General features: G+C 36.9%; 1 protein-coding gene and 1 long non-coding RNA gene across 2 annotated transcripts in view; both read right to left on the bottom strand.

The window, feature by feature from the left end:
• Positions 1-7801: 7801 nt before the first annotated feature.
• Positions 7802-10014, bottom strand: LOC122815305. Its single transcript, XR_006366945.1, has 2 exons — positions 8724-10014; positions 7802-8630 (listed from the first exon to the last, which is right to left on the bottom strand). It is a non-coding gene; the product is annotated as an uncharacterized LOC122815305 (long non-coding RNA).
• Positions 10015-10298: 284 nt separating this feature from the next.
• Positions 10299-23469, bottom strand: part of BCAT1 (branched chain amino acid transaminase 1) — a 327555-nt gene continuing 314384 nt past the window's right edge. The window contains exon 11 of the mRNA XM_044087682.1: positions 10299-13774. Within this exon, the coding sequence (XP_043943617.1) occupies positions 13733-13774 (42 nt within the window). The 3' untranslated portion in view covers positions 10299-13732. The remainder of the gene's footprint in view (positions 13775-23469) is intronic.

The following is a 23469-nucleotide window of genomic DNA, read 5'->3' as shown; positions in this document are numbered from 1 at the left end:
TCTGTCGTTTTGCTATTTTCAGAGCTGTGGTGGAAAGTTACAGGTGGGGTTCAGGTAAGTGTGCGACTGGGCATGGGTTAGGTGAGTTAGGGTTAGGGCGTGGGTTAGGTATGTGTGCGATTGTGTGGATGTGAGGGATAGGGCGGGGTAGGTGAGTTAGAGTTAGGGTGTGGGTGACGTGAGTGTGTGATAGTGATGGACCTTAAGGTTAGGGTTTGAGTTAAGGTAAGTGGATAGTTAGTGGTGCATGTACAGTTTAGTGTAGGGTTACTGTAGGTAAGAGTGTAGGTGTATGTGTGTGGATTGCTGTTTGCTTTGCGTGCTTGTGTTGTGTGCATGTGTTTTGGAACAGTGAATTTTTTCCCTAGGAAAAAATTTGCTATTCTGCATGTTCGATGTTGTAAGCATTCGCTTAATAGGAGTCGATATTAGAACATTCAAAGTTTTGAAACTTTGATGTTCTAATATAGACCCACCAGGGATTATGCAGAGTGGGAAGGAGAGCTCTAGTGGGCAGTCATCACTAAATGTGATCTTGGATATTGACTAGCATTTCTGTGGTACTACATTGGTATGAAATGGCTAGGCCTAAAATGACTTCTGGGTTGATAGCCTGGTAATTTCCTAGTATCTTATGATCCTGTGAGCTGCTCATCATAGTTATTGCTCTTTGTTGGTAGAGGCGGACATTTTAAAAGTGGAAAAAAGTTTTAATGAAAGTGTACCGGACTGTTTATTTAATATGTATTTGCTTTTTCTTATTATTGAAGAACTACTGCAAATTGCTTTTTATTGTATTCTTTATCCAGTGCATGCAATGTTTAAATTATACGATGCTCACACAGGGGATGACATGTAATTAGAAAGTTGGAATAGGCAAGTTAGGGAGTGAGTAAAGGAGCTGAGGTGAACAGTAAGAAGAGAGCTTAGAGTAGTACAAAGCAAATATCTAGAGTGTCTGTATCACTGGGTATGTATTTACATCAGGATAAAACCAAACAGGAAGCAAACGGGGGAGTTTAGTTTACATAAATCGGGATGAAGCATAAAATCCTAGGGTAGGGAGTTAGAGTAGTAAGGGAAAGTTCATCCTATATGCAGCTTGATGTTATAGAGAATCCCTGGTAAATAACAAGGGGGGGGGCATTGGGTAGAATTAAATAAGGTGCAGATTATGGATAAACAGCTATGCATCAGCAGCCAAAATTAACATTAGGCTGCTTGGTTTAAATTGGATGCATTTTACATACAGTCAGAGAATAGTGATTGTTCAAAACGCGAGTATATGGTGGGAAGGAATTACTGACAATGGCAGATGGAAAGATGGAAAAGTTAAGTTTCAAGGTAATGATTATTAGAGGGGAAAGGATGTTAGGTGAAAGATGGCTGCGGATACAAGGGGACAGAATGAATACTGAGTGACAAGAATAACAGAATTTGCTAGCTGGAAGGTTTTAATTTTTACTTAGAGCAGTCAAAGAAGAAAGTGAAAAAAGAGTATATTTGGGTCTTAGCCTCAGACAGATGGGTCACGCTCTCTTAAGATCTGTAATTTTATGGGGGAGATGAGTATTCATGGTTAGTTGAGGGGGGATGGAGGCAAGCTTGAAGGATGTATGTGGAGAGAGCAAAGCAAATATCTTAATCGCTGATGTGCACTGTCATAGCAATGACAGAATTTAGGGGCAGCCGGGTGCTTATCCGATTCACAGCGTAGTGTACTCTGAGCGATGAAGCAAATCTTGTATATGTGTATATAGTTAACTTGAGAAAAGGGAGCATACGGTTCAGATGGAGTGTGGAATCTTATTTCAAAATGGGAATATTAAAAGTAAAAGAGACATTCACTGGAGAGGTAAAATGGCACTGGAGACATCAGGGAATCAGACTTCTGTGAGACAGGCAAAGTAGGAGTGGGAAAAGAAGAGGAACACGAGAACATTGAGTTAGATCAAATTTCTAATTTATTCTTAGAATCCGAGCCTATATTAGAGGACTGAGGGGGTGAGTTTGGCATAATAGTCAAGGTTGTCACCTTATGAGTGCATGGTACAAGATTTGATTCTGGTTTTGGATTATTGGCTAGGCTTAAAATGGTTCTTGAGGGCAGTTATCCTAGCATTCATCTATGAACCTATGAACCTATGAGAGTGAAAATCATAGCCCTATGGGAAACACATTAATATCTGGATGAGCAAAAAAGAGTTACAGGAGAAGGATCTGGAGTAGTAGCCAGTGTTTCCTGGGGAAGCACATGGCAAAGAGGGGTAATGTTGCGAATGAAGAAGAGTTGTTTAAGATAGATGAGATGACTGAGGATAAAGAAGGTAGATTTACAGGAATTAAAAGTAGAGTAGGAGGAATTAAATATACAATGGGACTGTTTATATTCCATTATACTAGATAGGCTAGCTGCCCTTGCAGGCCATTTTAAGCCTAGCCAGTTTCCCTTTCTGTGCTCAAAATAACCTATTCCATTTAGTTATTGACTGGCCTTACCTATTCCATGTTTGATAATGATATATTACTCGTAATGAGAATAAATGGGATCATACCATAGATAACTTGAGGGAAGTCATGCATTGGACAAAACATTTAGAAACTGCCTCTTTACTTTACTAGTACAGGGGGCAGTTTTGGGGTAAATTGTTTGTCTCCCATCTATAGATCAAAGTTGCACATGAATATGTATAGGGTTCAACTTTGTTTTATGTAGATGGGAAGTCTGTTTCATAGCATCTGTAAACTCTATGAGATATACCTAGGGTTGTTGGCTTTCTTTGTGGCTAAAACTGGACTAAGGTCACGCCCCTTGCATCACCCATAACTCCACCCGTTCCCACCCCCTCTCCCATCCATGCCCCACCCATTTTGTGACATCACCATGACATCAACTGATGGGAATGCCCTCTTTTTCTGTTCCGGATGCCAGTTGCCATAAACACTGTTCAAAACTCTCACTGTGCATAATGTCTTCTACTTTACTTCTCCAGTGATTACAGATATTTGGATTTAAGTTAAAACATGTATTTCAAATTTTATAGCACAAATGACTGATACACATTTGCTAAACAAAGCAATACAGTCTCACAATGAAAACAGACTTAGCATTAAAACTATTCTGCCTTTAAATCTCACATTCATCGAAACAGCATTGCACATTGTTTTCCCAAGTTTAGGATGATAACATTTTAAACTGTTCTAAGAAATGACAGTATTAACAACAATCACATCTTACATCAATAACACAGACCTGAAAATGTGTAGCATGGTCTAAAAATACATGTTTAGTATAAAACAATACATAATGACACAATTGGTCTTGCAGCTTTTGAAAAATGAACTTATGCCTTTTATAGAAAGCTACAGAGCATATGCTTAATGTGGACAACTAGTGGATGGTCAGAAAACTAGCAGGGTCGTCAATTTACACACCTTTGCTATAATCTATTGACCAGAAGTTCCCACCTTGGAAGGGTTAAATTGAGCTCTCTGCTCCCACCAGAGTGCAAAAGAACTGTTCCAGTGTAAGCCAAACTGGGTTTGAGCTCAAGTGCAGCAACGAATGCTTTACAACAGAAGTTAGAATTCCTGCAATATTAATAATCCTTTCCCCAATTAATTTCCTTGGCTTGTTCAATGGAGGTCTTTGGAGATTTTTGTGCAGCTGATTCTTTATCATTGATTTGGATCTGTGAGCATATCCTCTGGGAAAAAAAAACAGCAGAAATCCAAGTTTTTAAAGAAAGTGATCGAGTGTAATGAAAGTTTCATGATAGTTCTAGCAAAAGCATAGCTTTTGTATGTCACAGATGAGGACTTTCATTAAGTGAATACTTCAGCAAGCAGATGAGGGAATGAGTTTAACATGGTAAAATGTTTTGGATTTTATTTGTAGGAATATATGCTGTTGGAAATCAAAGTTCAGCATAAGCATCCTAACTGTATGCTTAACGAGTCAATTTTTAGTCTGAGGAAACAGCAAAAAAAAAAAAAAGTGAAGGGTGAGTCCGTGGAAAGCCAGATATGAATGAAATGTGTATGTAATCCTCTAGGTATGTGGTACACAGCATTGCTGCAGAGGTAGTACAGTGCTTGAGTGCCAGTTGTACTCCCAAAGGTTTTAAATGGATGGAACACAAGCTGACCGATTCTTAAGAATCGGTGCCCTAAGGCATCTACCTGAGGATGGAATGATTATGATAAGGCATCTGATTTTAACGTTACCTATTAAGATTATGGTTTTCTAATTTCAACAGCAATGTTTCTTGGCATCAGAACTACATTAGTTGACTTGCAGTACTGTGAAGTTAAATAATGTTGAAATAAGAATGTCCACAATACTTGTGTATAAATAGCTAACTTATCATGAAGTCATGTACCCCATTTCCCATTCAGAGAGTTCACAACCTAAAACATAATGGTCTTGTTTGTACACACACACACACACACACACACACACACACACACACACACACACACACACTACCTTCATTGTTAATAATGCTTTCCCAATGCTGGCTTCTGCTATGCCTTCCCCATTTGACGAAGTTAAATAATATCCAAAGTCGAACTGCTGCTGCTCGCTTGCATTCTGAAAACGATGCATTCCCCTTCCGCGTTTGAAAAGTTAAATGCTGGCTTCTGCTTCCCGCTCGCACTACCAGAAGTGAGCTCCTTGAGCTCAGTTCCGACAGGCTGGTAGCCCTGAGGGACCTGATGTCACCACGCCACAAAATTTAAAAACAAAACCAAAAACCTGGACTTCACATGTCCGGTTCTGAATGGAATTTGTAACCGGACAATTTGTTAGAAAACTGGACAGCTGGCAACCCTAGATATACCTGCCCTCCAATCATACCTCTCAACTGTAGAGATTTTCACAGACTTTCATAAAATTGTGGTTTTCTGGCAAATCATTAAAGATTGAAGTAAAAAAAATGATAGACATTTGAGTTTCAGACTTCATACACTTCAGAAAATTTATGCTAATGTAAAACCTGCTGTTCTGTCAACTTTCTAAGTTTGTAAGAGCAATATTTAAAAATGTCCCTTACTTTTGGGCCTTTGTCCCCTCATTATTGTGGCTTTGTCCAGATTTTTTGGTCTAAGAGGTTGAGAGGCATACTTCCAATCCTTTCTATTGATGTTACATTAGAAGTTTAGATCCCTAGACCGAATATTTCTGATGTAGTTTGACTTGCTGATGTGCAGTAAATCCATTAGTAATGGGTCAGTGGATGTCTTGTATGCCAGACACAAGTCACATCTTTAGCAGTTTGCAGGATACTGAGTATAGTGACAGGGCTATGAGTTGGTTAATACAGAACATATTGTTTAGGCCTTGTTTTATTAAGGTATCTCTGTGGGTGATCCAGTGGTTGCATGTGTCTGGACAGACCTATTTGATGGTCGACATTTCAAAATGTCAACATCCATATGGCCAAAACCATATGATTGACATTCGAAATATCGACTATACCAGTAAAAAATAAAAAAACAAAAAACAAAACGCACCTTCACATTGCAAGCTCCTCACACCCCCTCAGAATTTAAATATACCAACTCAGAGATTGCACCACAGTGCAGAAGTGGAAATCTTTTCATTCCACACTGTACGGAGATGCCGGTTCCCCATGGCTGACATTTCGAATGTTGATCATATGGTCTCGGCCATATGAATGTCGACATTCTGAAATGTCGACCATGTGAAGGGAACCTGTCTGGACAGATACATGCCAAAGGGGATATTATATTCAATGACTGGCCTAATGAGGGCTGAGTAAAGGAGGACGATGACATCCCCAGATCTGGACATAATTAATTTGTTTATAAGCTGCACAATATGGAAGGTCTTTTTTACAACAATGGACACATGTTGGACAAAAGTTAGGTCACTGTCCATACAAGTTCCCAAATCCAACAACTGGGTCATAGCTTAGTGGCATATTGTCAATGTGGTAGTTCCCTTGGTAGATGACTTCCCAAAGAATACAATAGTACATTTTTGGTATTAAGTTTCAGTCCATGATTTTGGCACCAGTTATTTATTTGGGACAAACTTTCCTACAGGATGGCTAATTCAGTGGGGATTCCATGACTGTTACTAGCTTGCAGTCATCTGCAAATGTAGTCAGCCAGAGCCCTTTGGTTTTGACTTTAACTTCAGAAAAGTAGATGCCAAACAGGAGAGGTCCCAGTACAGAACTCCAAGCAACTCAACTGGTGACCAGCCTCTTTGCGGAGGTAACTTCCCTTATTTTGGTTACCTGCATTCTATCTATGAACCAGTTGGCAACCCAGCAGGAGACATAGAGGTTTATTCCCAGTTTATTTAGCTTTTCCACTATACATGAGTGGGGGATTATGTCAAATGCTTTGGACAGGTCAGGGTATGTGGTGTGCATCATTTTGCTTGCATACATTGTTTTGGTGACCTTTTCAAAAAATCCACAAGGTTGAGTAAACATAACCTGCCCTTGATGAATCCAAACTGAAATGGGTCCAATGTTTAGAAATTTCCTATGTCCTGACTTGTTAGTTCCATTATACATCTTAGCATGGCTTTGCATATGATGCTGTTTAGACTTATGGGTCTGTAATTGCCTGGGTCTGTGAAAAGTCTTCCCTTATGCAGGAGAATGACTGTAGCTCTCCAGTGATTTAGTACAAAACCCGTAAGGAGGCTGAGAATGAACGGTCTTGTTTCTGTATGGAGGAGAGAAGAATATAAGAAGTTGAGAGATTTTATTTTATCAATAAGAGTATTGAGGAAGATGAGAGAGAAAGAAGCTGTCACCTGAAGGTGGAAAAGGAAACAAAGGGAGATAAAATATTGGTCACAAACTGTTAAAAGGGGGAGGTTAAAAGACTGGGAGATGTTAAAATGGAATATGGTTTAGAAGAGAGCGTAATATGGGAGTATAAAGGAATGACAAACAAATGGAAAACAATTAGAAGGTCAGGTATGACAAGAAAGGCAAAGTCCAAAGATAATTAAGGAAACAGAAGACAGAATAGTAGAAGGAAAGCACAACAGTGGACTATTACAAGCAGCAAAGGAATGACTGGGGGTAATAAGGGTCAGAGTGAGAAGAAAAGGATAAGCAGGGAGAAGGAATTAGGGGAAGGGATAGGAACAGAAAAATGGAGGAAAGTTCTGAAAACTCCCAGAGATAGTTCTAAGGTTATGAAATTCAAAATGTTTGCACGGAGGTGCATAAGTATTTTTATACAGCAGCAAAGTTGGCAAGAATGTTTAGAGAGCTGGTGGAGAGTCACTGGAGATGTAAGGAAGAGAGAGGAATGTGGATTCATATATTTTTGGAGTGCACTGAGCTAGAATTTTTCAGAAAGGAAACTGAGAGTAAGCTGAAGGCCACTGGGCCTGATGCAAGGCACCTCTCCAAAAAACTTTTTGTTTTAGGGTATGAGGAAGGAGTTCCACTGGACTTCAGGAAAGAGGTTAGAAGGCTTATTACCAGCAGCCTGCATATGAGTTTAATCTGAGGAATTTAGGAACAGAACAGGGAAAGTTGCCAGTGATTATTTTGTAGGGGAAGGGTTTGAGCTGGGAAGGTAAGGGGATATAAATTGTAAATACTTTTATGTGAACCATTTTGATGTTTCAAGCTGTTTATTTCCTTTGTTTTCTGGTAAGATTGAATGATATCTTTTTGTAATTGGACTTTGAAAATAGGAATGTTTTAAGTGGTGTTGATAATGATTAAATAATATCCACATATGGAAATATTGAAATTTAGTCCAATAAAGTTGAAATATCAAAACAAAATGAAGTCTCTCATCTTAAAGCTGCATAATTTATTGTGCTAAAGCAGACAAATGGACTTATGGTACATATTTTGATACATTTTATAAATGAATTATGAAAGGGTTTGCTTCCCTTACTCAGGTGTACATTAAAAACAGATCCACATACACATAGTACATTTACTGAATACACAAGTAGAAATTGCTTTTATTATTATTATTATTATTATTATTATCATCAGACTTTGTTTATTATTATTATCATCAGACTTATATAATCTTTATAAAACATACATGTTCACATACAGTCATCAAAAAAGCTGCCATGGTATGCAGATGCCAAAAGTCTAAACTCCTTTCCGTGGTTAGTATTTTAAACCCGAGGCACTGAATTACTTGTGGGAATCCACAATTAACCATCTTTGGAAAACCCATTAATCCCCAGCTCGCCAGGACTAATTGACAAAAACCTCTAATGGATGAAATAAAAAATAAAATAAGTTCTTTTACAGGTACACAAGCCCCCCCCCCCCCCCCCCAAGTCAAGATGTGGTGCACTAGCTTTCTACACCCTTTACCAGTCTATATGTATTAAATCCAAGATTGCTTTATCTCGGGGTTAAGGACAAAACTTTAAAATCCCACATGCCAGCAACCTTAAGTTTAACACTGTAACTCTGCTCATTGAAAACAGAAGTAAATAGTACTGATGGGGAGTGAATAGATCTGATTTTGTCAACTGGTAATAGCTCTGCCTCCTTTGTGCTTTATAAAAAATCAAGTCTTCTTCATGGTTGTAAACTTGCTGCAGCTCTTAACATAAGTGTAGATTCTGTAACATGTATCATATACTCTAGAACCTCTGATTAACAGTATCTAGAGTTTGGTTGTAAACTTGCTGCAGCTCTTAACATAAGTGTAGATTCTGTAACATGTATCATATACTCTAGAACCTCTGATTAACAGTTTTGAGAGCAATATTTCATTTAGGAGTTCCATTTCTATCACTTAGCTGATAAAGCCATCATAGGCAGGTCAGAAACAGAATTGCTAACATAATAATCAATGAATTACAATTGATTATAGAGTTCTGCAGAAATCAGAATATGAGAAATATATGCATACTAATGAAAAACTCTAAATGGCACAACAAGCATCAGGTAAATGTAGTACTATTACAGATCTTATGGCACAAGCCATAAAGAAAATAATGCACAAAGAAGTTAAAGTATCCCTAGAATACATATAGAATGTCATTAGCAAACTAACTCAACAGAATGCTGAAATGCTGAAAGAAAATGTTGTCAAACAGTTGTCATAAGGCCACTTCACCTGGCAGTTAGCAGTGTAAATTGTCAATAAAAATAAAATGCTAGTACAGTACTTAAAACAGTATTGTGACTCTAAGTTAAAAACATGGTGCAAATTCTGTCCATACAGCTCTTCAGCAAAGAATACATATCTGCCTTACAAGTGGTCAAGTAATTGACAAACCAGCACTGTCTCTGAACTATTTAAAGTACTGTTCATTCTTATGTTTTAATGTTTGTACCTATGAAATTAAATTTAATGTGCAGGAAACTGCAGCATGGGTATTGTTTTCAGTTATTACTCTTACAGTTAGTACCCTTTCTTTTGATGGTAGCAAAATCAGACTGCTGGGGGGGGGGGGGTCTCTTGACACACAGTTACTTGGAAACACGTTCCAGTACTGACACTACAGAACAACATTGGGGGGTGCTGAACTCATGATGTGCCTGATGGCTGAAACATAAAGCAGAGGTCTAATCTACCTTAGCTGGGGGTAACTTAGGTGAGTGCTAAACATCTCATGGCATTTACTGGAAAAAAGATATGTTATTCTCTTGGCAGCATACCAGTGACCCCTGAGAATAGCTCTTCATAGCCTTGGTGTGACCAGTTTTTACAAGATAACATGAGCAGATGAATAAATATATTTAATAATATTTTGCAGTAAAAAGGCTCGAATTCTGAAGCATGTGAGAAATAACAATGGACAGACAATGACAACAGCTAATTCTGCTTTAATTTAAATAATGAGATGTGAAATTTATTGCACAATGAAGCATTGTAAAACTAATCATCTATCAGCTGTCTTATAGGAGGTAAAGCAGATGCCATATACTGACCGTCTAAAAAACTCCAGCTATACTCTGTGGCATATTGTCTACTCAGAGGTGATCTCTACTTAACAAGGCCATGTCAAACCCTGAGCTGTTGGACATGCTCCACTTAAAGAAATCCCAATCCCTCAGAGCCACACGCTCCAGGGATCTAAACCTTGTCATCACAATCAACAAAACATGCTGGAGGGATAGGTTCCTGACATAGAGACTCCCCATACTCTGGAATAGACTGCCCATACATATCAAGCAGAGCGCCTCTTTGGCCCTCTTCAAAAGGAACCTTGATGATTGGATGGGAGACAGGAAATTCACCCCAGGGATCATGTCAGTCGCCCTGCTAGACAAGGGCCTGGAGAAGTAAATATTGTGGGAAGAAATATCCAGGGAATTGTTATGGCTAGGCTTGCATAGGCCCTAGGGCCGATAGCCTAGTACCAACCTATGAACCTATGAGAAAAAAAACAGTTTTCATTGATTCATTCATTCATTCACTCATTTCCATTTACCTGCTTATAATTCTAAGCCAGACACTTTCTTATGAAATTACCTAGACCTAATATGTGTGTGCCTTTGTGGGTGGGCAGTCTGTGCATACCTTAGCATGGCGGATTTAACAGAATTTAATGTTAACATATTTGCATACAGCTTTAATCTATATTTATATGACCAACAAATGCTCTGACGCTGTATGGTTATATTCTAAGTCACACATTACATTACGCAACTTCTCTAACCCAGTTTTTTCTCTTTCATTTGACTGAATGCAATATAATACTAATTCTAACCTTAAATCTTGGAAAGAAAGGAATGGTATGGCACTCTGCACTGGATTACGACACGAGCATTGAAACAGTAATATTCTAGGTAACTGAGAAATTATGTTTCTTAAAAACGATTTCAGTGGCCCATTCACATTAATGCTTGTCATGAGTAATGGGTATTGGGTATACTATACTGCTGAACAACAATAACAGCAATGAATTCATCCCATTACCTCCCCCCCTGCATCAGCTTCTTTAAATTAGATTAACCTACTTAATATATCACTTATAAACCATAATTAAATTGCCACTGCAACCAGCGTTTCTGAACATTAATGTGCATCTAATCTAGTCTCACTTTTAGTAATGCAAGAGTCCGCTCAACCAAGCCTTACTATGCCACTGTCCTACATATAAAGAGAAATATGTCAGTGATCTCTATACTTAAGATTAACATCAACATTTTAGGCATCACAGAAATGGTATGAGGGCTTTAGGTAAACATTTGTATGCTTGATAAAGTCTGCAAAAATATAAATGGGCGCTTAAGTTACTATTAACCTTGCGATACTTTACGACATTAGGATATCAGAATGTAAATTAGCACATTGTTACAAACACCCAGAGAAGACTATGGGCAGAATTCTGTAGAGATAAACAATGATTATAACAGATGCTTCACTATATTTAGTTAGTCCATGGACCAGCAGCATAATTCTTTATGTGAAGTGAAAAAAGAACAACACAAAAAGGAAGCATTGCATGTATTTATGCAGAAATCCATCAGCATATCTCAGGAGAGAATTAGTAGCATTCCTGTTCGCAGCTGTAGTGACCTACATTTCACTGGAAGCTAGGGAGTCAGATGCCTGGCGGGACAATTACTGACTGGCTTTTGGGGAGCTTTACTCACTGAAAAGAAGGGTGTAACATTTGATGCTGCATTGCAGCCCTACAGTGGAAGCTAGGGACCACCATAGCAAGTAGAGGGATCATTCAGGCAGCGCTAAGCACAGCCACACACCGTTGATATTTGATGGCATTATTTTATTCAGATGTTAACTGGGTAAACCTAATAGGCATCTCTGTCTCTTTCTAAGGTTATTTCTTCTTACAACTTGCTGATTACACAGTAAGCAAGCATAGTCTGAAGGAATCAAACCTTCATCTATAGGACTAAGTTCACAAACAGCTTATTTGTCAAAGCCTCTGCTTCATAATGTCAGATAAGGGGGACTAGGAGGGTCACTTTTTGTTTAACATAATAAAAGCATATACCGCGTAGACTATGTTCTTCAATGGTAACATAAGTATATTAGCACCCTGCTGTATGTAAGTTCTGTGTAAGAGGGATTGCCACATACTTTTTACCAGATAAAAAATTAAATTTATCGAAACACCCAAGCATTATTCTGTGACTTTATTAAATTGCTAGTCAACTATATATTATGCTCAGTTAAACAACCTGATCACTGTTTTGCACGCCTGGTGGAGTTAGGATTAAACAAATTAAGTTCTGCTCTGTAAAGTTTTCAGGTCTTACGATCGGCCCTTAAAATGCAATAACAAAAATATAAGGCAATATTTGCTACTTACCATTGAAACACCTCCATAAAATGGCACAGCAAAATAAGCTCTTACCATTTCCCTGTTATTTACATTGATTGCCAGTTGTTGCTTAACCTTGCAAATTTTCTTTCTTTATCCCATAATACCCCTCTGATAACTCTAGTATACCACTCTATAGTGTATGCTCTATTTTTTACAGACTACACTTTGCACTTTAAACCCATTTGACTATGGCATTGAGATTCATCTGACTGGCACTGCCTCCCTTACATTTAACAGAACAAATCTAACATTTTTAGATCAAATAGAACTACTGGTTATAGACTTGATTGCAATCTGAAGCTAAAATAATACTGTTAAATCTGATCCTGCGCCTAAGATTTCTATTTCCCCCTTCTTTGTTCACTACAAAGATGGTGTTCTCTGCATTACATGGTACACTAGCTGTTTTTATTAATAAATTTGGCACTGTCAAATATTTAACCTCTCTGTACATCATTAGGAACTTTTTGCATGATTTTTTCTCAAATGAGTCTCACTCTGAAACAGAATCCTTTCATGAACAAAATGGGAGAGAAAATAGGTGATTCTACTGTTATTTCTTCCACGTGTGTATTCTTGAGAGCTGGAGTAAAATAGTACACCCGTAAAATTATGTTTATAAAGTAATTTCAAACTCCACTACCTACTTTTTTTAGCGTGAGAGGGAAACAGTTTTTGTTTTTTCTCTCACGGGATAATCAAGGCCCTTAACAGTAGAGCCATAATGGATTAAAAGGCCAGGGGGGTGCTATGGTTCCCATTGTTTGTTCTATATAGTGTAAATGGAGCGCATCTCCATTTCCTTTCTCTCTTGAGTGTGCACACAATAAGCAGCTACTCTAAAGAATAGGAAAACTAGTGCTTATTTGTGCTTGTTGCTAGGAAGCTGAACAAAATTATTAACAAAGTAAACAGGAAGGGGAATGATTGCCTTTAAAAAGTACTGTAAAGTTAAAATACACAACCATCTAGGAGAATGTTGAGTACTTCCTATTTTGACTACTATAGCTGGACTGCTACTTTAAATACACAATAAATACAAAAGTTCACAAGTAAGAAAATGATTGTTCCACTGAAGCACCACCCTTAAATGTTGTCGCGTAATGGAGAGAAGAGCTATAAAAATGTTATAATAGTACAGTCAACATGGACAATATAACATTAACAACTATACTAAACTCTAACAGATGTATACTCCATACAACTGAATTTGAATGTAAAGTAAAAAAAAGCTATACTTCTGTGTAATACATGATAATATCTGCATCAGTTTTATGCTGTAGAATTCATTTCTTTCTGAGCTGTATTTTGACTCAGACTATATAATATAGACTGTTTTAACTACACAACAGCATAAACATAAAACAGAACAAATCTATTGGTTTCTATCAAATACTCCATAGTCACATCTGTAGTCCAATGCTGATTTGAAGAAATTCTGGTTTATGGTACCAAGAATGACCAGTCACTCTGTATTCTTCCATACTGAAAAACACAAACATATAGAAATGATTAAATATATTTGACAATGCACAAAAAATACTTCTGTTTAACATATCTTAGCAGAAAAGTATTTCCTTTCTATTATGGTGACATTGAGTTTCTACTTCTTTCCTGTAGGTACTGCAAAAACAGTGACAGCATGCTTTCCTATTTTATGGTGCCCACTGCTACTTTGCATGCTTTAATACACTTAAATGCGGGTAGGGTGTATGAATAAAGATTGTTGCCTATTTAAAAGCAGATACATTTTATACTTTGCTATAACATAAATAAGATATCATATAATTATTCCGGTAATGGTGTATGATGTCAGAATGATACAATAGCATTTGCTGTCTCAACGTATAGCAGAAATATTGGTCACCTTACCTTTCAGCAGCATGCACAGACTGTGAAATCTACCAACAATGGTAGACAATAAGTTTAAGTTCTGTCTCTGCATCAGATGATTTCTTGAACTTCTCTCTCTCGCTCTCTTCATCATCATCATATGCTTTCTCACAAGCATTATCTTTCCTTGCTGACCACCCCTGCTTGTACACTACCTTCATACCACACGTATGTTCAGTATCACCTACTGCAGACTATTTCTGGGCTAAAAAATCAATACTTCTGTGGAAAAACAAATCTTCACATTTCCTCATACCACCATAATACACCGTGTCTGACATTATCTCCAAAAACTTTAAGGCTTTGCTACATGCCCTGTCTGCTCCGATTCACTACAGAAAGCTACCTGTCCTGCTGTTTTCTCACTGAGCTGAATGAATGCTGCCATTTTGATTTCCCACTATTTACTATTTAGTTGTCTGAGTTTATCCTTTTTTCCCTTTTTCTTCTGTACCATCTCCATAAGGTAGTTATTTTTCTTAAGACATGAATTTTAGACATGCATAATTCATCACTAACATCACTGCAGGTCAGACATCTTCCTTCCCCAAGAAAGGATAAGTCAACATCAGCTGCTCACATCCACTCTTCCCAGCTGCCTCCCCCAGCATATGAATTGCTAACTGATCTCATGCCATCTGAGTAACATCCAGGGATTCATCCAGCCACACCAAAGCAGTGGTTAGATAAGAAATAACTGCATCTCTATGTGAATTATAAATACACTAATACGACATGACTTTTAGCATGCAAACCACAGCTTCCCACTTTGATCACTATTTTGCAAGTGTAAGCTGATCCTTGATTGTTGAAATGGTGTGGTACTGCAAGGTGTTCTATTAGTCAAGGAACAGCAAGATATGAAACTAGCATGAAGTAATAAATATGCGGTGTTGGTTGCAATGACAGTGGCTCAACAAGTAAAATATTTGTCACTTATTCTGGACAATTGGCAGAATGTAGGTTCTCTTTCCATATAAAGTGCTTGGATTTATTTTCCAGTAGTGACACTACAGTGTAGCATAAAGTAGGTGCTACACCAAATAAGCTTCCTTCATTTCAGAGATTAAACGTAAGTTCCATCTGTCTTAGTTGTAGATGACATGGATGTTAAAGCCCATACTGTGACTATGGAACAATTTAGGGGATCTTATTATTAAAAGAAATGATTACATACATAAATAATTAATAGTTTTAAAATAATTTTTTGGCTCTTCTTTCCAAATAACCCATAAAGATGTATAAGAATAGTATACACCTTATGTATATTCTGTTGTAAAACCCTTTTATATATTTAATATAAAATTATATTTGTATTAATATCATTAAAAGCCATCATGTTAAATGCCTCACATGACTACTTCCAGAAACTCCTAAGCTTTCTACTCTCAAGAACTGCATCTTAATATTTCTTCTAGTCCACATTCATCACATGTTCTTTCTTTCACACTTTTGTATAGAATAGAAGCGGTATCTGGCATCTTATTTAATAATGGCCTCCATATGAAATATGTACTCTCATATAGATTTGTATTACCTTTTTGTACTACTTTTATAGCATATTATCTGTTCTTCAGGCAATTTCTGCCAATAATTTCCAGTATGCAATATTTTTCCATAGCTTCCTTATACAGCAACATTTTATTTTTCTGTATCTGATCAGTATTTAATTTACAACTGAACAATTTGTTAAATATATTCTCTAACAGCAATTATGTAGAATTATTTTAATTTTTGCTATCTACAGGACTCTCACAAACTCTTGTACTTTTTACATCACAACTTACTTATTAAAGAAGACTTATCACATCTCATCTTCCACAAAAATCAAAAACTATGTAAGAATAGCAAAAATACTATTGGAGTTTTTATTCCCAGACAATCTCTCTACCATTAAATAACTACAGCTCTTAATCATTTATCTCATATAAAGCCAATTACCAGGTTCAGTTTTTCAGTACTGAAAAGAAAAAAAATACATCCTAAGCAAGCCAATTTTCTCAAACACATGAATGTATTAGCTATGGTCTCTTTCTATAACTTAACTTAAAATGCTTTCCGAAACTTACAAAATCTTGTATTTTCATTAAAATTTCACCCTATTGTGTCACAGCTAAATCTGTAAACTCCTCCAACGTTCATATTTTTAAACCTTTACACTTACTGCATTCAAATGCAAACACATTAAATCTATTTCTTTTATTTCTATCTTTCTTTCTTTCTTTATTTATTTATTTATTGATATTAAATTCCCAAGGAAGTTTGATTGGGTAGGAGTCCATTTCCAGTGGATGCCCGGCAGAAAATATCCAAAGAATTACAAAATATTTTAAGAATGCTAATTTTACAGTCTTTCAAATAATACAATAAACAAATACAGTTTAAATAATTAAACCAAATTAAACATAATATGAAAACATTGGTTAAGTATAAATGCAAGCTATATGACAATGGTTTAACAGTTAGTGAAAATTTAGCCCGTTTATAGAGAAATTAAAGGTAAATTATATAATACAAGCAGGAACTGCCATACATAGAGAAAGAAAAGCAGGTTTATGGTATATTTAGAGAGAAAGCCAGGGAAGAGAAATTGATAGAAGTAAGAAAGTGAACAAAGAAAGGAGAATAAATAGATGTAAGGTATGAATAGGTATTTATCCACTTATTTACAGTTATTCCTTTAATCCATACTCAGTGTTAACTATCAGCATTAAATCATCTGCATATATTAATGACATTGGGAACACTACCTGACTTTCTAATTCTCAAAAAAATTTCTTCAAACTTAAATTTGAAAATGACTGCATAAATAGTATCCCAGACATCTGATACCCCTATTTTACACCTATATCATCCTTCATTGCCTTTCCAAACCATTCATCAGTACACAAATCTGTGTTTTCTGCTATGCTGTCTGAATCAACTGCACTGTTAATTTATCAAATCCATATAAGTCTATAATCACTTATTACAAACATTGTCATAAACCTTTTTTAGCATCCCATTACTAGATGTTCATCTCTAATGGAGACATTACATAATTTTTATGTATCCCATCTACCACTTATTTAATCAAATTAAAAATTCTTTAGCCTGCCATCCCTTTATTGTATAAACACCTCCTGAATTAATTTACCTAATAATTTATCAAAGCATAATGTAATGATACTCAACACTTACAGTCACCATCACTTAATGTAAGAGATTTACAGTTTCATATTGTTGCCTTATGCTCTCGCTTCTCCATATCAATGCCACAATTCTACTACAAATATCTTAAGACCATATTCCATTCTGTCACTATCATACAGTACCTTGAAAAATACTAGTTTCTTCTTCCGCCATCATTTTCTGAACCATATATTCTATTCCAGCTTCACCTCCTTTTGTTGCTTTTAAAACTTCATTTGCTCCTCCCTATTTACCATTTTCACTGTTTCTTGCCACTCCTTTTTTGACAATTTACACACTTCTAAAACATTCTCTTCCTTCCAAATTTTCTACTTCTTTTTATATTTCTTTAAAAATATTTATGACTTTATTTATTTGGTCTTGACGATCTAACGCATGACCTCCTTTAATTAATATAGCTGATGTTTTAATCTCATTATATTCCACGTATCTACCTCTAAAGGAGAAACCTCTTCAATTTGCCTGTTCAAAAAATAATTCTGCCTTTTTAATTAGTCTCTCATTCTTTCTTTAGTGCTCCTTCATAGACTTTTACTTGCAAACTCTCATTTTATACATATTTTAATAGCAAGCCACCGTTCCACTTAATATCAACATCAAAATGTCTATCTATCTATATCAATGTCAGACTCTCAATCAAAAAATACAATTTTGAACAACAGTGATCAAACAAATCTGTTCAAATATCAGCTGATGGAAAATTAAACAAAAGAAAGTGAAAATATTTTTGCATGGGAGCAAGTCCCCTGACGGACTCCATACCCTCTGCTAAAAATATATATGTCAGCTCCGAGATCACAATACAGTGGAGAAAGAGTAAAGTCCCTGATCCTGACCGCACCTCAATCTTGCACTAAGTAATCCCGGTGTTCTTGGGTCAAATGCCTTTTATCCAATTATGCTGGCATTCTGAACATTCTATATTCTCAGCAATCAACCAGCTGTCTGCTTCCCATACACACACACACACACACACACACACACACACACACACACGCACACACAGACACACACACACACAGACACACACACACACAGACACACACACACACACACATACACACACACACACAGACACACACACACACACATACACATACACACACACACACACACACACACACACACACACACACACACACACACACACACACACACACACACGTTTTCTATATCATCTCATCTTGTTTTCTATTTTTTGGTTTTGCCTGAAATGGGTTCAATGTGGATAAGCCCAGTACCTCAGACAGAAACATGAATTAAAAAAAATAATAATAAATGGTTTTGAATGTAATATCTCAGACATGTTCAGGACTTATATGATTTAAAGCCATCGTGTCTGTCCCAAAAAAGTTATACTTGCAATTATTTTTTGTTTGCTTGTTCTTTTTTTTTTTTGGCTTTTTTCTCTCTTTAACTGGTTTTGGAAAACTGGCCTTAAAACAACACAGACAGCTGCACTTTAAAAGGCAGTGTTACTGTTGTGGCTGAATATGACCTACTTGGCTTCTTTTCATTTCCACCCACTAACACAGAACTATCAAAACTAAGGACATGAACTCTAGCTCCACTGATGTCAAACTGGGAAGGGTTTGGCAATACTTTATCTGCTAATATCACTGCACCTTCCATTTCTTGACTAGGAATTAACAAACCAGCATCTTCTTGAAAATTTTCAACTATATGTCCACATTCACCTTCATCATATTCTCTTGTTTTTTTCTTCAGCTATTTGTTTTACTAATAAACCATCATCCTAACCTCCAGAAGAATAACAGTCATCAGCATATCGGAATCCATTAAAGTTTCAGTTTTAGCATATGAACTATTCTTTGCTTACCCATCCACTTTTCCACACACTATGGGAGCTCCTTTCTCCACCATTACCATCTCTCTCCCCAGGAAGCCTCTGCCATGGAAGTCAGAAGACATGAAAAAAGGAGTTTAATGTTCACAGTATTCTGGCCAAACTTCCTGCATTCAGCATGAATACCACCTCATATCTCCCTTGAGCAAAACATGTCTAGTGGAACAAATCTCGTTAATAAAACATAAGTAAATAAAAATAAATAAAATAAATCTGTACTAGCAATAAAGGAAAACACATTTTAGATTTTAGAGTCGTAAAAATGTTACAAGCACAGGCTTATGACAATGAGCTATGGCTGCAGTAATACGGAACGCTGTGTTGCAATTTTAAATATGAAAGTGCAAAATGGAAAGTGTACACATTAACAGAGTGAGGATTCCACTGACAAAAAATAGGTAGTAGCCTGATTCTGTGGGAAACTACAGCCCCTTTTAACATAGGAAGCATTGCTGATATCAGGCAAACAAATGGAACAGATTCAGCATGACCAGTGTGGAACTAAGAAATCTAGATGCATCAGGCAGCAATAACTCAAACAAGGTTTGCACTTCAGTAACTAGCAGGAAATGAAAAGAGATGTCTGTAAGACTACAAACTGTAGACCAGCACAAGGGTACTGCAAACCATTTATCTAGTCCTTAGTTTTTAATGATCTGCTCATCCCCTGTGTAGTTCTTTTCTTTTTCTAACTGATATGCCATTAAAGGCTTGTTTCCTATTGGAAGGGGATATAATTTCCTCTGATTGGGATTTATTAACCTGGCTTCCCTAAGCTGTATTTCAATGTATTCCCACACTTTTGAATTCACTTTCATTGAGAGCCATATTAGAAGTCTATTCCATTTTCAGGATTTTCTGGTTATCAACACACAAAGCTGTGTTTCTTCTATTACAGAACTGCTGATATTTCTCCTCACTTTCTGCTTCATATCTACCTCTTTGAACTTTGGTGTACTAATGTATTTTGACAGTTTCTCTTCCTGAAGTACAGGGCCTTCAGTTCTGATTGCTTTTTCTGCCTTCAAATTAAGTCAGCAGGCTCACTGTTGATCATTCTTTCATTCTAAAACGTGCATTTTATCCCTGCACCATAGCTGAGGTGGGGCAAAGGGGGCAGCTGCTCCAGGTGCAAAGTGTTAGGGGGCACGATTCTGTTTTCCCAATGCTCTTTAAGTAATAGTGCATACCAGCTTTTATATGACAGTACTACATTTGTAGTTAACCTGAGTGCTGTAGCACTCCATGTGTAGTCTAACTAGCAACTGTGTGTTACATACAGTTAAAAAGACTGTTTTGCTTTATTTTTAAGATAAATCTGAGTTCTGTAGAGCCCCATGTATGATATAAAATGTAGTAATACAGCAAACAGTTTGCTACAGTTTTAACTGAAGCTTTTTTTTTTTTATTGTACATATACCCCTAAGACTTGACCCAGCTGTTCAGGATTTGGGAGCTTATTTGGGCAGTGACCTAACATTTGACCAAGATATGCCTATTGCTATGTGAAAGTCCTTCTATATTGCAGAGCTTATTAAAAAGGGATTGTATCTACATCTAGGGATGTCATTGTCCATTTTTACTCAGCTTTCATTTGCCCAGTTTTTGAATATAATGCCCCCTTTGGCATACATCTGTCCAGACACATACAACAACTGGAATGCCCACAGAGATTCCTTACTAAAAGGATACAAGGCCTAAACAACATGGACCAAATCAAAGACCTGTTACTATACTCAGCATCCTACAAATTGCTAACAGATGACCTGTGTCTGGCATACAAGACATCATCCGACCCAGTACTGATGGATTTACTGCACATCAGCAAGTCAAATGGCATCAGAAATAAAACTCTTCTGCAACATCAACAGAATGGAGGGACAGGTATATCTCACAGAGCATACTGCTGCTCTGGGACAGACTCCTCATCCAGATTAAAAAAAAAAAAAAAAAGAATCCCTGTCCATATTCAAGTGCAACTTGGATCTATGGATTGGAAACATAAATTTTACCTGAGGGCTGCCCCCTGTACTACTAATCGACACAGGCAGCTCCTACATGCTTTATCCTAAGCGTGGGTCCACTCAAATTATTTATGGTATGATCATCCCAGTTATTCTCATTAGGGATAATATATAATTATCGACAGTGGGAGGGGTAAGGCCAGTCTCTAACCAAATGGGATAGGTTAATTTGAGCACATAAAGGGAAACTGGATAAGCTTAAACTGGCCCTCCATGGTAGCTAGCTTAGTACTCATCTATGAACCTATAACTTAAGTGTGTTACTGCTCTGTGTTCCATGTGCATAAACTGTTGCAGCTGCTTCTTACACATGTAGCAAGAAGTTTACTACAGTTTAAAAGAAAAAAAAAATGTTTTTTGTTTCTTATTTTTTAAAGGCAAATCTGAGCACTGTAATGCTTCATGTGTGGAGATTTTTACAGTTTAAATGGCATTTTTTAATAACTTAAGCTCTTTAGCTCTCTGTGTTCTCATGCATAAGCTGTAGCAACTGCTTGCTACAGTTTAAAGAAAGAGAAGAGCTTATTTCTTTTTTTTTCTCTTAGCTAAGGAAGGAGGGGTGGGGTGCAGAAATAGGACATGATTGGCTCCTGCATTTTAGGAAAAAAATCGTCCAGCCACCAGATGACAAAATCTTTTTTTATTTTTTTTTATTTTTGCTCCTCAGTGATGCTAAGGGGTGCCAGATTGCAGAATGCCTCTAAGCACTGGATAAGCCAGCTACACCTTTGCCTTATCCTTTTCAAAATCATAGTAAGCCAGAGCCAGTCCCAGCAAGTAACAAGCATACGACAGGATTCTGCTCATCAAAAAGCTCATACAGATACATATGGACATGGTCACAAACACACACACACACACACACACACACACACACACACACACACACACACACACCTGGAGGAAACTTAGTACGATCACTGATTCAGCCTGTGCCTAAATGGTTGCCTAGTTCTATTGTCTCCCTTGTCCATGTGAAAGTATCCTATGCAAGAATCCCCCTATCTTTTTTTAGGCAATCATACACTTATATTAATGAAAAAAAACATATTGACATAATTTTAGTTGCCAACATTGTACATCACAAACCATATTAACGTAATTGTAGTTGCAAACATTATATATCACTTATAATCTATCCAGTCATTGTCAGTCAAACATTATATAGCTCATTCAAATCCTGCCTTCTTTTAAACCTTGTTCCCACTCCTCTGCATGTATTGTTTCCACAATTCCCTTTTTTTCCTATATAATTTGCTCCTACCCTTTTCTAAAGATCCCAATTCCAGTTGGTTTATCTCTGTTATTATATTAACTACTTCTAGTAAAGTTGGCTTAGACTTTGATTTTCATTTTCCAGTAACTGTTTTTTTTAGCAGCTACTATAAATAGACTCAGCAAGGCCTTATTATGTCTAGGCAATTCTGATTCAGTATCACAGCTCAAAAAATCATTTCTTTAGTTACACCAATTTGCATGCCCAGTATCTCTGACAGAGCAGTTTGCAGGGAATCTTTAAAGTCTCTCAACTCATTACACTCCCAGAAAATATGTTCCCTGTTACCTCTTTCTTCACCATCACACCTCTAACATTTGTTGTCTATCTGAGGAAAAATTCTTTTAAGTCTACTTGGGGCATAAAAAATACTTATGTAAACACTTCCAAGCAAATATCCTAGATCTTCTAAACTCTGTTGCCTATCTGAGAGACATACGTATATCCCCCATTGTTCCTTTGTGAATTGTTTATCCAATCTCTCTTACCAATCCTTTCTCTCCTCCTCTGATTGATTATTATAGTTATCATGCAATATTTTGTGTGTTCTACTAATTATTCCTTTTTTAACAGCAGCTTCTGTTGTAGATGCTACTAAAATCTCTACCGGTGCTGGCCTTTCACTTAGGATCCCCCTATTTCTTTCTCTTTGCCTATACTCTGATATCAATCCTTGATAGGGAAGGCAATCTCTATCCTGCAGTCTAAATAAGTTCTTGGCATCTTCCCACTCCATTACCTTTTCCTCTCTATTTGCTCCCAATATCTTGGTTCTTTTACCAGTTTTCAACAAAACATTCTGGCCTCCGCTTGCCTATTGTCTGTATCCCTAATTGTAGTCATCCCTATCGGCCGAATCTCCCTTTTCTAGTCCCGTGTTGGCTTAGTTCTTAGAATACTTTCTGCTACTTTATGAATATAATATTCT

This window comes from Protopterus annectens, chromosome 11.part0 (genome assembly GCF_019279795.1).
Source record: "Protopterus annectens isolate FY-2018-M chromosome 11.part0, PAN1.0, whole genome shotgun sequence".
Taxonomy (NCBI): Eukaryota; Metazoa; Chordata; order Ceratodontiformes; family Protopteridae; genus Protopterus; species Protopterus annectens.
This window is presented reverse-complemented; position numbering and strand designations above follow the sequence as displayed.